This window comes from Nomascus leucogenys, chromosome 22a (assembly GCF_006542625.1).
Source record: "Nomascus leucogenys isolate Asia chromosome 22a, Asia_NLE_v1, whole genome shotgun sequence".
Taxonomy (NCBI): Eukaryota; Metazoa; Chordata; class Mammalia; order Primates; family Hylobatidae; genus Nomascus; species Nomascus leucogenys.
This window is the reverse complement of record NC_044402.1, coordinates 83,565,345-83,582,331: the sequence shown is the minus strand read 5'-3', so window position 1 is coordinate 83,582,331 and position 16,987 is coordinate 83,565,345. Positions and strand designations below refer to the sequence as shown.

Here is a 16,987-nt window from a genome sequence, read left to right as displayed (position 1 = left end):
CTGAAGACACAGGAAAAATCTCTGTCTCGAAGGAGTTCATAATCAAGTAATAAAGACAGATGACAGCCAAGCAGAGAGAGCTTTAAAAGGAACACACGTAAGGAGTACCTAACCCAAACCAGAAAAAGAAGAGTCCCTTTTGGCCCCCACTTCCAGGAACACGATCAAAACTCTGAGGTCCTTGCATCAACAAAAGCAGCCATAAAGTGCTACTATCACTTAATATCACACTTAACCTGTTAACAATATGCTAACACAAATATTGATTCTAGTTAATTAACTAGTGACCTACCATTTTGGAAGAGAGCTAATATATAAGTGAAAGAACTTCTCAAGAAAAAAAGTAATAAAAAATATAAAGGAAGAAGAAAAGCAGAAGAAAACTTAAATTGCAGCAGAAAAAAATATTGAGGGATGAGGATGGGGAAAGTAGAGCAAATACATTCAATGTTCTTTACCAGGGGCAGTAATATACCATGACTAAGAGTTTCTTATATTCTTTAATCCAGATTTCCTATTTTGACTTATGACCAATGTTTTCCTGCACCAGAAATAATATTCTAAAAAAGATCTTAACATCAGTTACAGAACGTTTAAAAAATAAAATAAAATAAACCCACCAACCTCTTTATTGGATGTAGAAAACAACCTAAGCATAAAGTGGCAGTCATGCCATTATATCCCATGACATCTGCCAATCTCAGAAAGCTAAGATTTACTAATCATCCAAAAAAAACTTCACTTAATACTAAATACAGGAGCTAAAAATATATATATATATAGCTCTAAATGAAAAATCTAGGTTTTCCCCTCAATTTTCCTGTCAATTCTCTTTCTCTATTTCTTGCCTATCATTGGCCATACATGATAGGTCTCCACACCTTGTCATCTTTTAAAAAATATTCTTTGTCACTTATGTCCCATTAAGACTTTCTATACGTAAATTCCTTAAGCTCAAAGTAGAAGCAGCAGTGGCTCCCAGTGGCCAATTCATGATAGGTATTTTTCCTATCACAGCTCTTGTATTTTCATATATAGTTTCTACAATTACAAAACCTCACAGAAGTTACTATATTAGAAAAAAAATAAGTTAACAAAAAGATATTTATTAACATTAATCTTGTGCTTTTCTACTTGACAACAGTAGGAAAATTAAAATGTATGCTTTTCAGTCAACTAAGCCGCTAAAATGTAAAACATTACTTAACATTATGTGTTTTTGCATTTTTTTTTTCTTTGAGGTCTCGCTGCCACCTAGGCTGGCGTGCAGTGGTGCAATCACAGCTGCCTGCAGCCTTAAACTCCCCGCCTCAAGCAGTCTTCCCACCTTGACCTCCCATAGCGCTGGAATTATAGGCATGTGCCATCATGCCACACCCAGCCCTGTTTTTGGATTTTCAATGTCCCTGGGGTCACTTACTGACTCAATTATTTTATTTCTTTGAAACAAGGTCTCACTCTGTCACCCAGGTTGGAATGCAGTGGTGTGATCACTGTTCACTACAGCCTTGACTTTCCAGGCTCAAGTGATCCTCCTAACCCCAGCCTCCGAGGTAGCTCAGACTAGAGGTGTGTGCGTGCCACCATGCCAGGCTAATTTTTTAATTTTTTTTGTAGAGACAGGCATCTCACTCTGTTGCCCAGGCTGGTCTCAAAACTCCTGGACTCAAGTGATCCACCTGCCTCGGGATTACAGGCGTGAGCCAGTGGCACCTGGCATGACTCAAATAACTGAATAGTCACCATTTCTGTGTGTGACAAAGCATCATCATCCACCTATTTGTTACAGTTTGATCAGCTTAAGGCTGTTCAGAACTCATTTTCCTAGACATTCAACCTCAGTTATGTGGCTGAAAAGATTAGGGTGACATTCTAGATGTTTGATCATGACATACACAGTAGATAGACTTCTAAAAAGGCCTCCAAGGCGGAGCTTGCAGTGAGCCGAGATTGCGCCACTGCGCTCCAGCCTGGGTGACAGAGTGAGACTCCGTCTCAAAAAAAAAAAAAAAAAAGAAAAGGCCTCCAAGATTTATTGTTTTTGGAGACAAAGTCTCGCTCTGTCACCCAGGCTGGAGTGCAGTGGCTCGATCTCAGCTCACTCCAACCTCTGCCTCCCAGGTTCAAATGATCCTCCTACCTCAGCCTCCCAAGTAGCTGAGATTACAAGCGTGCACCACCATGCCTGGCTAATTTTTATATTTTTACTAGAGACAGGGTTTCCCCATGTTGGCCAGCCTGGTCTCAAACTCCTGGCCTCAAGTGATCTGCCCTCCTCGGCCTCCTAAACTGCTGGGATTACTGGCATGAGCCACTGCGCCCAGCCTAAAGAGGCCTCCAAGATTTCTGTCCCCTGATTTGACTGATTGGTAATCCAATCAACCAATCCAGGTACTGCTGTGAAGGAACTTTGCAGAGGAACTTAGGGTTACTACTCAGCTGACTTTAGAATAAGGAACTATCTCAGATTATCCTCATGGGCCTGACATGATCAAATGAGCTCTAATCACCAGGAGAAGGCAGAAAAGTAAAGTTAGAGAGATATGAAGCATAACAAAAGACTTGATCTGCCATTGCTATATCTGAAGATGGAAGATGGAGAGCCATGAGCCAAGGAGTGAGGGCAGCCTCTAGAAGTTAAGATCTTAAGGTAACAGCCAGCAAGGAGAGGGACCTCATTCATTCCCATAACCACACAGAACTAAATTCTGCCAACAACTTGAAGGAGCTTGGAAGCAGATTCATACCCAAGGCCTCCAGAGAGAAACACAGCCCTGGCCGGGCGCGGTGGCTCACGCTTGTAATCCCAGCACTTTGGGAGGCCAAGGCGGGCGGATCACGAGGTCAGGAGATCGAGACCATGGTGAAACCCCGTCTCTACTCAAAATACAAAAAAATTAGCCGGGCATGGTGGCGGGCGCCTGTAGTCCCAGCTACTTGGAGAGGCTGAGGCAGGAGAATGGCGTGAACCCAGGAGGTGGAGCTTGCAGTGAGCTGAGATTGCGCCACTGCACTCCAGCCTGGGCGACAGAGCGAGACTCCATCTCAAAAAAAAAAAAAAAAAAAAAAAAAAAAAAGAAAAGAAAATGACTAAGTTTCCTTGAAGAACATTTTACTAGAAATGTAGACTTTAAAGACACGGCCAATGAGTGCTCACAGACTACCTCAAGAAATTCAGACTTGGAGGATTCAAAGGATCCAATTTGTATTGGGTGTTCCTTTTGTTATCCATTCTGACAATACCTGCCTTAACCAGAGTGTTTAATACATTTTACATAATTGTTAATTTGGTTAGTTTTTTTGCTTTTTTTTTTTTTAATTTTTATTTACTTTTTTTTTAGAGATAGGGTCGTTCTGTCACCCAAGCTGGAGTGCAGTGACAAAATCAGCTCACTGCAACCTCGAATTCCTGGGCTCAAGCAATCCTCCTGCCTCAGCCTTCCGAGTAGCTGGAACTACAGGTACGTGCCTGATTTGCTTAGTTTAAAATCTACTGTCTTGCTATTGTTTCTTATGTTCCATCTTTCCCTGTTATTGTATTCTTTTCCTTCTTGCCTGCCTTCTTTTTCTATCACTATCATCTCTCACCTAGATTGCTACAAGTAGCCTCCTAACTTGTCTCCTTGCTTCTAATTTTTACTCCCAAACTAGTTGAACCCAGAAACAGTCTCACCCTTAATGTCTTCCACCTTTTCTGGGTAAAGACCAATTGTGACAATAACCTACAGGGCCCTGTAATACTTCTGCCCCCATTACCTCTCCTCTCTGACCTCATTTTCTATTCTCCCCCTCACTTACTCCATTTCAGTCACTGTCCCCTTATTCTTCTTTGAACACTCCAGACACACTGTTCCCTCCTTCTAGAATACTATTCCCTACCTCCCTCACTTACAGACTTTTGAGTAAAGTTTACTTGTCCCCTAACTATCAGTGGTAGGTGGAATAAGCTGGGTAGGTCCCCAAATGATGTCCATGACCTAATCCCTGGAACCTGTGAATGTTACATTACATGGCAAAGGGAATTAAGGTTGCAGGTGGAATTAAGGCTGCTAATCAACTGACCTTAAAATACAAAGATTATCCTAGATTATCTAGAAGGGCCCAGTGTATTCACAAGGGTCTTTAAAAGAGAGAGGGAGATGTGACTACAGAAGAATGGTCAGAGAGTTACAAAGTTGCTGACTGTGAAGATGGAGGAAGGGAACCACAAGCCAAGAAAAGTAAGTAGCCTCTAGAAATGGAAAAGGCAAGAAAATAGATTATTGCCAGCCGGGCACGGTGGCTCAAGCCTGTAATCCCAGCACTTTGGGAGGCCGAGGCAGGCAGATCACAAGGTCAGGAATTCGAGACCAGCCTGGCCAAGATTGTGAAACACCATCTCTACCAAAAATACAAAAAAAAAAATTAGCCACGCGCAGTGGTAAGCACCTGTAATCCCAGCTACTCGGGAGGCTGAGGTAGGAGAATCACTTGAACCCAGCAGGCGGAGGTTGCAGTGAGCCAAGATGGTGCCACTGCACTCTAACCTGGGCGACAGAGCAAGACTCCATCTCAAAAAAAAAGAAAAATAGATTTTTGTCTAGAACCTCCACAAATGAACACAGCCCCGCCAATGTCTAGATTTTAGCCCACCAAGACCCATTTCAAACTTCTGACCTGCAGAAATGACAGATAATGAATTTGTATTGTTTAAGCCACTTTTATGTTTGTGGTAGTTATGGCAGCAACAGAAAACTAATACATTACCCTATTTAAAACTCTAAGTCTCCACCCCCTTCCCCCCTTTGCTGCTTAATTTTTTCCTCCACAAAATGCAATGCCTTCTAACAAACTTTATAATTTACTTGTTTTGTTTATAAATGTAAATTCTGCAAATAAATGTATGTTCCATAAAGGCAGGGAATATCTATTTTGTTTACTATTTCCCAGAGTACATAGTTAGGTGCTCAAATATTTGCTGAATAAACATTTGATGGGATTATACACATATGACTACATATGAAGAACTCTGCTAAGGATAATGATGATTATTAAAAAGCCATTAATCTTAAAGAAAAACTAGGTATATAATTAGTGGTTGCTTCTATTCAATGGCATTTAGATTTATAACTATGCATTAACATCTCTCAAAACACCTTTATTATTCAGTGTCTTAACTACTCCTTTTCATCCCAATTGCAATGGCTTTTTTATTGGCAAGTTTTAATAACTAAGGAGACACTTCAAACATCTATTAAGTATACAATTTCTTAAAAAGATATTCTGAATATTCACCCCATCATACCTTTAGGGTGATTTGATTCAGAAAATAATCAATATACAAAGTATTTCCTTCCTGAAAGAAGTTATAGAGATTTTGGAAAATCTCCAAGTTTGAAATTTAAAATAAAAAATTTTGGCAGTTACCAAAAAACATCTTACATTAAATTCATTTGAAGAATAGAGAAGTATTTGGTGTCAGAGTTGTTTACTCCATGATCACACCACTGCACTCCAGCGTGGGTAGCAGAGCCAGACCGTGTCTTTTAAAAAAAAAAAAAAAAAGAAAGAATCACTTACCTGTTCCAGGAGTAGATGTAACTCCAACAAGAGGACTCTGCATTACTGAAATGTTTGGCTACACAAAAACAGAAGAAAGTGTTATGGTGAAAATGCAAACATAAATACAGTAAGTGTTAAAAGGCTTCATTCAATGGATAACTGAATTTTTATCATGTGCTGGAGATGCCTCTAATTAGCTCAAAGTACAAAGGCACTCTATTTTCCCCGTAAGTTAAACAGCATTAACCTAAAATTTACTAGATCCCTTAGTATTCGTTTAATATAAGAAAAGTCATATTATGTTAAAAAAAAAAAAAGACTATCTTCTGTAAAACGTGACATGGTAACTATTTGTTTTTAGTTTCTAATGTACAATATTTGAAATAACAGAGATAATGGTAATTTTTTAAATGACCAAGTTCATACAGAAAAACAGAAGGGTGACAAAATTTGATTTTCAACAGATACTTAGAAACCATGAAATACTATAGATTCAAATCAGTCTAAACAATAAAAGACAGCATATCTCTACCACTACCAGTAGAAAGTTCCAAATTATCCATTTTAGTTCCTTTAAATATAAGAAAATTAAGGATTAAAATAGTTAAAAATCCTTCTAAAACAAAGACAATATCCAATCAATAAATGAGAACAGAATCTCTCTAGAACTCAATAAAGATTTTTTAAAACAGATTCTAATTAAACTAAGGAAACCTCAAATAGCTTCATTTAGCAACCAGAACTAAATGCTGAGAGAACATTGGGAGAGATATAAAATTTATTCTTCAATTATTAATGCCAACTCTTTCATGATTAGAAAAAGGTTGAGCAAATTCCAGGGGGCATAACTAATTTGGGCTCTAATCTAGCAATAATATTCTTACCAACTTTCAAATCAAAAACATTCTTTATAAATTATGACCCATGAGTCTTTCAAACATTTTGAATACAGCAATATCTGTAAGCCTTTGTCTGTATCATCAGAGAAGTAATGAAAACTTGAACAAATTTAGAAGCCAGTGGTTCTTGTAACAAACAATTTTTTAATTTTTTAATTTTTATTATTTTATTTTTGAGACAGGGTCTCACTCTGTCACCCAGGCTGAGTGCAGTAACACGATCACATCCCACTGTAGCCTGAGCTTCCCAGGCTCAAGCAATCGTCTCACCTCAGCCTTCTGAGTAGTTGGGACTGTAGTACACACCACCACATCTAGCCAATTTTTTTTTTTTTTTTGTATTTTCAGTAGAGACAGAGTTTCGCCATGTAGCCCAAGCTGATCTCAAATTCATGGGTTCAAGCAATCTGCCCAAAGCCCAGCACAGTGGCTCACACCTGTAATCCCGGCACTTTTGGAGGCCAAGGAAGGTGGATTACTTGAGCTCAGGAGTTCAAGACCAGTCTGGGCAACAGAACAAATCCCGTCTCTACAAAAAATACAAAAGTTAGCCAGGCAAGGTGGTGCACATCTGTAGTCCCTGCTACTAGGGAGAAGAGGTGGGAGGATCACTTGAGCCCAGGATGTTGATGCTACAGTGGGGCATGAGCATTTCACTGCACTCTAGTCTGGGTGATAGAGCAAGACTGTCTCAAAAAATAATAATAATAAATAAAAACACATAAAAATCAAGCAATCCGCCCACCTCGGCCTCCCAAAGTGCTGGGATTACAGGCGTGCACCAACACGCCCAGCCTTCATACCAAACTAATCATAAGCTTTGCTTATCAACCTTTAGAAAACCATCCCAGACCAGGGTATCTATCCATTAGGAACAACAAATGCCATACGTGTAATTTTACCATTTCTAGTAGGCACATGTTAAAAGTACAAACAGGTGAAATTTAGTAATAGTTTATTTAGCCAAACACATCCAAAACATTATCATTTCAATATGAAATCAACATAAAAAAATAAGATACCTTACATTCTTTCCAAGTCTCCAAACTCTGGTGTGTATTTTATACTTAAAGTATATCTCAATAAAGACTGGCTATATCTCTAGTATCAACAGCCACACTTAGCTAGTGGCTCCTGTTGGACAGGAAGGCAGGTCTAGCAGTGTTGGGAAGAAACAGTAATCTGTTTGCCACAGTGAATGAATTTTGCTTTACTTGACAAGTAAGCCTAGTATGCCAGACACATCAAGCCTATCAACAGCACGAATCCACTGAAAAATGCTTTCTAATATTCTTGAACTCTCAACTTCACTAAATACAATTCAGGGAAAGGCATAAAACATATCTGAAGCAAATAGCAGACATATCTTTATATAAAGAACTTATCAACTTAACTGAAACTTTGTTTATACGTCCTACTAAGCACAATAATTATAGGAAACAACACTTTTGTCTATGAAGCTACTAAATTTTCTACTTAAAGTCAGCCAGGCACAGTGGCTCACATTTATAATCTAGTGCTTTGAGAGGTCAAGGTGCGAGGATCACCTGAATCTGGCAAGACCTCATCTCTACAAAAAAAAAAAAAAAATACAATTAGCCAGGCATAGCAGCACATGCCTATATCCCAATAGGACAGTTGAGGCAGGAGGATTGGTTAAACCCAGGAGTTCAAGGCTGCAGAGTTATGACTGTGCCACTGCACTCTAGCCTGGGCAACTGAGCAGGACCCTGTTGGGGACCCTAAAAAAAGAAGAAAATAAAGACAAGTCCATTCTACTTCTCAGCTGACTAGTGCCCTAGATCTAGATGAAACTCTAAATTTTCATTTGTTCTTTCACATAATTTTTAAATATTAAATATTAAACTTCTTAAACAATCAGAATGATTTAAACCATAATCACATTCTACATGTATATTAAGCAGGTTGGAGGTATGGGCAGGTGGATAAGGCATACCTATAAAAACCTGAGAATTACCTACTCTAGAGAAAATCTAGAGTTCTACACTGTTAAGTACAGTTCATCATCAACACAATTTAAGTAGATTCTATGATGTGTTTAATGCTTATTCTGTGCAACATAGTTACATTAAAACAGACTTCAGGGAAACATTTCAAAGTATTCACTCTCACTGAACAGCCACATAAAACCATGATGTTGTTCACTGTGGATCAAAAGGGTATTTATATTACCTGTCTTCTTGAAGTTAAAGGTGTTGATCCAAGTCCTGGGCTAGAAATGTCATCATATATACTTCTAACTGGTGGAGCGCCACTTTTATCTTTATGAGCTGGTACAACTGGTTGTGGTGGTGACCCACCTACAGTGTACAAGAAAAAAAAAAAAAAGGATTCTTCTATCTTTTTGGTAAGATTTTTAAAATTTATATTTTTGAAATACTGACTTAAAATCTTGTCTCCTAGTTCTTTTCAAACTTTAATATGCTGAACAGTCACCTGGGGACCTTGTTAAAATGCAGACTCTGATTCAGAAGGTGTAGGGTGAAGCCTGAGATTATACAGTTCTAATAAGCTCCCAGGTGATGCCAATGCTGCTGATCCACAGAGTGCACTTTGAATAAAAGGATTCAGAGTAAGCAGTTAAAGAAAATCTTAGTTTTCAGAAAACACATGTAACTTTTGCTCGCTCTACAAAACGCTTAACATTTAAATACAAAACTTGATCCCATTTCTCACTTGAAAGTAGGTACTAAACAGCTCCAATCTGTAGATTCCTGAATAAATATAATTCCCTAATGTAGAGTTTGACTATCTAGATTAAGTAGATCCCATTCATGTTTCTCACAGTAGAAATAGATTTAAGTACATAATAAAGACATAGTAAAAGGACCAGGTTCTGTGACATAAAGATGTCTTTATTGATCAGAGAACATGCAATGTCAAATAGTGATGCAGCCCAGGCCATCGGTAAGACTAAGGTCTGAGCCTGGACTGTACAGCTTCAGCTATTTAGAGCACAGTCTATGGAATAAGACTAACCTGAGGTTTATAGTGCTCTCTCACTTACTAGCAAGTGAGCTTCAGCAAATTACTTATTGCATTTAGCCTCAGTTTTCTCTTTTTAAAGATGGGGATACTATTACCTACCCTTTAAGATTAACAAAATAATGATTAGCATACTGCCAGGCTCATAAGCAATCAATATATGTTGGCTACCATAATAAAAAAACACATTTGAAATTTAATGTTTAATGTTAAAAGAATTACTTCAAATATAATTTATAATTCTCCCTGATAAATCCTAAATAATAAACCATTTTAAAGCAAAAATACTTTAAAGGGCAATTAAGGTAAAAAGAGTTTTCACTTGAACAACTACTAAAGGATATTAGCTCACAATTAGAATTCAACACTTCTGTATCTAATTCTCACTACTCAGTTAAAACTTTGAAGTCATTTTTAAAATATTTCTTTGCTAAAGGAGTTCTGTAATAAATACAGGCTTTGTATTTACAATACTTTGCCCTGACAATCACAAATTCTGTGTATAAAACCTCCCCCCAGTTTCCTTAAACCCACTATATGTGAGAATCTCAATTCACTAAGACTCAAGGCAGAATTCGTATTTACATCTTCAAGTTACACTTCTTTTGACCGATTATTTCCTATTCTTGTATCTTAAAATGAATTACTTTAAATGAATTCAGTTGAAGCTAAATGATGGTATTTCATCAACTCTATGAGGCACTCTTCCCCCTACCACACTCTGACATCTCCAAAATAGAAATTTTACAAAAAAATGGCATCTTAGCATTGTGTCATATTTAGGGTTATCTTTCCTAGTGGTACTTAAAAGCCAATTCAAAGGCATCTTAGAATGAATAAAACATAGAATACATTTTAGTGGCTCTAGGAATTATAGCTTATACTACTTACACCTCTATTCCAAGAGCCTTAAAATAAAAGCTTGGCTTTATAATAGACACATTGCTTAATTTTTTCTAGTTAATGAATGTATTGATGAGGGTGAATGCTGCGCCATTACACTTTTTTAAATTCTAGCACTAGCTTGTCCCACCCATGGCTTGAACACCACATGAAGCCCAGGATGGCTTTGAATGTGGCCCAACACAAATTGGTAAACTTTCTTAAAACATTTTAAGATTTTTTTTGCATTTTTTTTTTTTTAGCTCATCAGCTATTATTAGAGTTACTGTATTTTATGTGTGGCCCAAGTCAATTCTTCTTCCAATGTGGTCCAGGGAAGCCAAAAAATTGGACATCCCTGTATCTAGCATGTCTATAAAATTATTTTAAGCAATTCACCTACCTGCAAGTAAAGGTGATCTCATTTCCATTACTCCTACTGAAGGGCCACTAATTGATCGAGGTTGTGGAGTCACCGGAGCTGGCAAATCCCCCATTAAAAATCCAGGTAAGAACTGGGCATTAACTCCTGGCTTTGGAGATGTGGGTGAACCCAGCATCATTGGTTCAGATCCTACATGAATCAAAAAATAAATTAAGGACTTTTCTGTTACAGTATCTGACAAAAACATGCAAGAATCTAACGTAATTTTGAAAATTTAATCAAAACTTTTAGATATAATAGAACCATAGTTGAATTTATTATTTTAAAAGCCACAAAAAATATTTCTAGAAAAATGTAAAGTTATCTTGTATTCACTTTTTTTTTCTTTTTTTGAGTAGGAGCCTCGCTCTGTCACCAGGCTGGAGTGCAGAGGCGCAATCTCAGCTCACTGCAATCTTCACCTCCAAGGCTCAAGCGATCCTCCCTCCTCAGCCTCTCAGTAGCTAAGTCTACAGGCCTGCACCACGCCCAGCTAATTTTTGTATTTTTTTTTGTAGAAATGGGGTTTCACCATGCTGCCCAGGCTGCTCTGGAGCTCCTGAGCTCAGGTGATCCACCAGCCTTGGCCTCCCAAAGTGCTGAGATTAAAGGCGTGAAGCCACTACACCTGGCATCACAATATTAATCTGTGACAGCTATTTTTGTTTACATTATTTCAGGGGTTTAAAAATCACACTAATAAGTTCTTTCCATTTCCGAATCAGTTTGGACTACGTAACAACCGAAAACAAGGACAGGCTGCACTACTCATATATACAAAGTCTTAGCACATCAAACACAATGGCTTTAGCTTGCTAAATTGTTTCTTTTTCTTCCCCATAAAAAGTTCATCATTATTGTGATAAAACTGTAACCATGCATGTATTAGAGTACTTACAAAATAACAGTGATAACTAGCACCCTAACTCAGAAACACGTTGAAAAGAGTTGAAAACTTATTTTTGTATTTTTTTTCTTAATCGTTAGTTTAAGTCAAGAATAATCACAGCTGGGCATGGTGACGGCGCGCCTGCAATCCTAGCACTTTGGAAGGCCAAGGCAGGAGAATCACTTGAGCTCAGGAGTTCAAGACCAGACTGGGCAACACACTGAGATCTCATCTTTTTTATTTAAAAAAAAAAAAAAAAATTAAAGAATCGCCATTAACTATCCCCCTAATATAAAGCCAACTTAAGAGAACTGAAACCTCACAATTGATACAAAATTAATCCTCACAATCTATAGAGTAGATATTATTTCCCTTATGAAGATGAGTGAGCTATATAATTCTAATTTCAGAGCAAAATAGCAGAATAAGAAAAACAATGGGCTATGGGGTCAAAGATGTGGGTTCAAGTTCTTTCAGCAAAAGGGAATAACCATAGCTAGCATCCACTAACACAGCTTTTGTTAGAATTACAGCAAGTATAGCTTGACCTGGTACCTGATATACAGTTAGGTGCTCAATAAATATGAATTATTATTTTCAACAAATATTTTATAATAGCAAAAACTGAGTAAAGTATAAATGTAGAATTTGCAATCTCTGCTTATGAAAATAATTTTCAACTAGGCGACAAGCCTGAGTGTGACTCACTGCACTCAGAAGGGTCAAATGTTTGCTATGTTATTTGTATGTTTTTTTATTATCTATTACTTAACTTCTAGACAGTCTTAAAAATCTGTTTCTTAATATCCAAAAGCTGCCAACTATTTAGTCTTCCTCTTATTTCCCATTATACTAGGCCTAAACATTAACAAGGGTATAAAAGATAAAAAAAAATTCAATAAATGAATAAAGCAAATGCTAAAACAAGGTGTGAAAAACTCTAAATACATTGCATTTATTTTATAAAGTGCTAGTTACCATGTTACATGGCACTATAGAAATATTTCGTAAGAAGATCCACTAAAATCAAACCAAAAGTCTAAACAAAAGCATATTCTTAACAGATATTCAGAATACCATATTAAATGCAAAGTTTTTGGTAACATCCACTATTCACTCCCCCTCCCTAAAAGAAAAAAAAAATTATAGCAAAATAAAGTAAGAATTGGCTTAAGAAAAGTTCTGATATATCTGGATACATACAGACACAGTAGAAGGCTCAAGCCTGTAATCCCAGGATTTTGGGAGGCCGAGGCGGAAGGATCGCTCGAGCTCAGTTCGAGACCAGTCTGGACAAAATGGCGAAATCTTGTCTCTACCAAAAATACAAAAAGTAGCTGGGCATGGCGGTACACGCCTGTGGTCTCAGCCCCTGGGAGGCTGAGGTGGGAGGATTGCTTGAGCCCGGAGGTGGGAGGATTGCTTAAGCCCGGAGGTGGAGGATGCAGTGAGCTGAGATTGCACAACTGCACTCCAGCCCGGGTGACACGGCGAGACCCTGTGTCAAAAAAGAGAGAGGGAAGGAGGAAGGAAAAGAAAAAAGAAAGCACCAGACAGGAAGGAGGGCACAATGGGCTCTTAATCAGGACTGTCACTAACCACCCCTCAGGCTAAATTTCACCTAAAGCAAACTTAAGGAAAAGATGCTGCATGTCCTCAATTACATTTAATATTCTGTGCTCCTAAAAGATACGTACTTAGCAAGCACAGTTTGTTGAAGTCAACCCTTAGTTTTACTACACCAGTGGGCACCTGGAATATCTGCAAAATGTGGACCTGAACATTAATACTGGCTAATGTCAGATTTCTGGCAAGGCAATATACAGGGATTGGTTTACTCACATTTGTAACCCCAATAAATATGCACTCCAAAATGTTTTTGTTGAATAGAAAAATTTGGAACTGGAAATGAAGAGTTTTCTGATCTCTAAAATATATTAAAAATAAATACCAAGACGACATCTGTATATAAATTTTAATGCAGAGTATCTGCATTATTGACATTATGCATTTAGTTTTTTTATGACTAAAGCAGTTCAAGTTACTCTGTTCTCAAAAGGAACTTATTTTACACCAAACATGGCAAGCGTTACATACCCTTCAAATCTAAAGACTCTTTCTACACCATATATATCACATTTGCTCTTTTCCAAGCTCAGAAAGTTATAACCTAACTTTTCAGGTAAGTCTCTATGACAGCAAGATGGTTTATTTTCTGTTCTAAAATTTTCGACGATTCTCACAAGTCGCAAAACTCAGCAGGAAAAAAAGGAATCCGCGTGCTGTTAAGTGGTAGATTTTTTTCAAAGACGACATATTTCAACGAGGCTCCGCAATGAATAATGGGAATGAATCTTTAAAAAACTTCAGATCGTGACTTATTAGAGAAAAATACCTCCTACAATACTTGAGTCACTTTCCCCAATTAAAGGCGGGAAATATCGTGAGAACTCCTAGCTTGCTATTAGGGACAATATCTCAATGATTACCAACCACATGGTTGATTAAATGTTGCACGATTCAAGCTTCCATTAATAACAAGATTCCTTTGGCAAAGCCCGGAGAGCAGTCAAAACAGGAACTAGAAGCACAGGTGATCAAGAAGCAGTGGACTGCACCCACACACTTCAGGGCACCGCCCACCCACGTGTACCGCGGTCAGTTCCTCTCAGGGATACTTCCGGGGACCGGGGAATCCAGCAACCAGCATCGCGTCTCGGGTATCAGAAAGAGGTTAAGGTATGGGCCAGTCTAACGTGGCTGGCGTGTGGGGGCACAAACACAGCTCAGTCACCGCCAGACGGCCTTTTCTTCACCCTCCCAGGGCCCACAGCTTCCCGGCGCCACCTTTGTAGCAGTACGGAGGCGATGTGTCGATTAGGGGACCGACTAGGAACTTGGGGGCACCCAAGGGTTCCCCCTCCGCGACTGAAACCAGCAGACGAGAGCCTGACGACTGCCTTTCAGTCTTGCCCGCCTCCAGGCCCAGAGTATGGATGGCAGTGCCAGCAAGGAAAAGCAATATTTCACTCACCTAACGCGGGCCCCTGAGGTTCCACGGCAAAGGCTGCCATTGCGTCGGCAACTACACTTAAAACCAGGACCTTCCCAATTTTCAAAAATGGCGGAAACGCTCCCCACGGGTAAGGGCGTGCTACCTTATGGGGTTGCGTAACTTCCGGACCTGCGCTATGCTTAAGTTGTGGGCGCCGAAGCCGTTTTGGAATAGGGCAAAGTCTTTGCGCTGAGAATTTCCGAGAAAAGGGATTTTCCACCGGGAAGGTGGCGAACCAGCGTGTGGTTCTATGAATGCTTTTCATCCGGGAATGCTTCCTGATTTGTTGGTACTTAAGTTACATAGAAGCACAGATTATTTTACTCACGGTTTCATAATTAGCGTGAGTTGACTCAGTGCTCTATCATCGGTAAGCTTTTCTGAGTAACACCTGGAAAAGTCAGCTCGATGAAAACAGTTGGTGCCTCTTTGCAGGGTCGATTTCTGGACTTAGTACATGACGCTTTTTTCTCAAAGCATGTTTTCTACTATCCGTATGCCATTTCTTTTAAATTTTGTGTTATGTAGACAATTTTACATTAAAGCATAACTCATAGGCTGTTTTGTTGCATATTAAAACATACAAAAATATAGCTAACGAACGCATAAAGTACACATGTAAATAATGGAGGATAATTATACGCACCCACGAACCCTCCACACCGCGGAATCTTGCGTGCTCCTGCATGTGCCGTCCCTGCCGTCCACCTCCCCTCACTTTGCTGCTTTTCTTTAGGGCGTAGTCATACGTAAATCACATACACATATTCTGCATATGTGTGTATAAAAATATATGGTTTAGTTTTGCTTAATTACTAACTTTATAAAATAATGTGCTACATATGTATAACTGGGGACGTTCTCTGTTCCATACCATGAGGATTATTTCCAAAATATCCACCCATGCTCAGCTATTTCTTCTAGGACTTCCTAAAATCTCAAATGGAGGAAGAATTTTGTCTTTGGAATGAGGCAGTAACAATTCCAGGATTAAATGGTAGGTTCGCAGAAATCAAATTTTAAAACCACTCACAGATCGAATTGACTTTTTGAAAATGGGTGTGTGAATTGAATTGTGTCCCCCAAAAATTTATGTTCAAGTCCTAACCCTCATACTTATGAATATGACCTTATTTGGAAATCGGGTCTTTGCAGATGTAGTAAAGTTCAGATAAAGTCATATTGGAGTACCACAAGCTCGGTTAACTAAACCAGCACAAATGTATCTCTTATAGTTCTGGAGGCCAAAAATCCAAAATGAGTATTGTGGGGCTAAAATCAAGGTACCAAAAGGACTAGCCTCTTCTAATAGAGGCTCCAGGGGAGAATCTATTACCTTGCTTTTTCAAGCTTCTAGAAGCCACTTATATTTCTTAGCTTGTGCCACCTTCCTGCTTTTTCAAAGCCAATGATGTAGCATCTTTGGTCTGTCTGACACTGCTTTGTTCAGCTTCTGCCATCACATAGCCTTGTGATGACATTTAGGACTCACCCAGGTAATCCAGGATAATCTATTTCAATATCCAGTAGAGGTGATTAAGTTAATAATCACATCTTCAAAATACCTTTTGCCATATAAGGTATCATTCACAGATTCTAAAGCTTAGTGTATGGATATCTTTGGGGAGTAGTCAGCCCACAACACAGAGCAATCCACTTTTTAGAATTAAGCTACCAAGAAAGGTATATCAATGAAGAAATTTCTACATTGTGGTGGCTCACACCTGCAATCCCAGCACCTTGGGAGGCTGAGCCCAGGAGTTTGAGACATAGTGAGACCCCACTTCTCTACAAAATAAAAAAGAAATTTCTATACAAATTATGATCTAGCCAAACAAAAGAACACTATACACCAGCTAAAATGAATTAGATGGATTTGATATGAGTGTAAATATTAACCTAGAAAGACCTCTGTGATAGATATAATTAAAAAAAAAGTAATTTGAAAACATGCATGCATATATAGCACCATTTCTATTGAATAACAGGTTTATTTAGGAACAGATGCAGAGAAAGATAGAGAAAAGAGTGATGCTTATTTAAATAAAGGAAGATGTTGAAAAAGATTCACACCAGCTGGGCGCAGTGGCTCACCCCTGTAATCCCAGCAATTTGGGAGGCCGAGGCAGGCGGATCACGAGGTCAGGAGTTCCAGATCAGCCTGGCCAACATGGTGAAACCCCATCTCTACTAAAAATACAAAAATTATCCGGGCATGGTGGCACGTGCCTGTAATCCCAGCTACTTGGGAGGCTGAGACAGGAGAATCGCTTGAACCCAGTAGGCGGAGG

The 16,987-nt window shown here is 38.7% G+C and overlaps 1 protein-coding gene across 3 annotated transcripts in view; it reads right to left on the bottom strand.

Annotated features, from left to right (window-relative positions):
* NUP35 (nucleoporin 35) overlaps positions 1–14,808 on the bottom strand; it is an 85,654-nt gene extending 70,846 nt beyond the window's left edge. For 2 of the 3 annotated variants that reach the window (XR_004027933.1, XR_004027934.1), the window contains exons 1-4: positions 14,676–14,780; positions 10,732–10,902; positions 8,634–8,761; positions 5,560–5,617 (exon numbers count right to left, since the gene is read on the bottom strand). Coding sequence is in view for 1 of the 3 variants with exons in the window: in XM_003253822.2 (XP_003253870.1) it covers positions 5,560–5,617; positions 8,634–8,761; positions 10,732–10,902; positions 14,676–14,715 (397 nt within the window). In the remaining 2 variants the exon portion in view is untranslated. Of the gene's footprint in view, positions 1–5,559; positions 5,618–8,633; positions 8,762–10,731; positions 10,903–14,675 lie in introns of all 3 variants that reach the window. The other variant, XM_003253822.2, reaches the window with a different exon arrangement.
* Between the last annotated feature and the right edge of the window lie 2,179 nt (positions 14,809–16,987).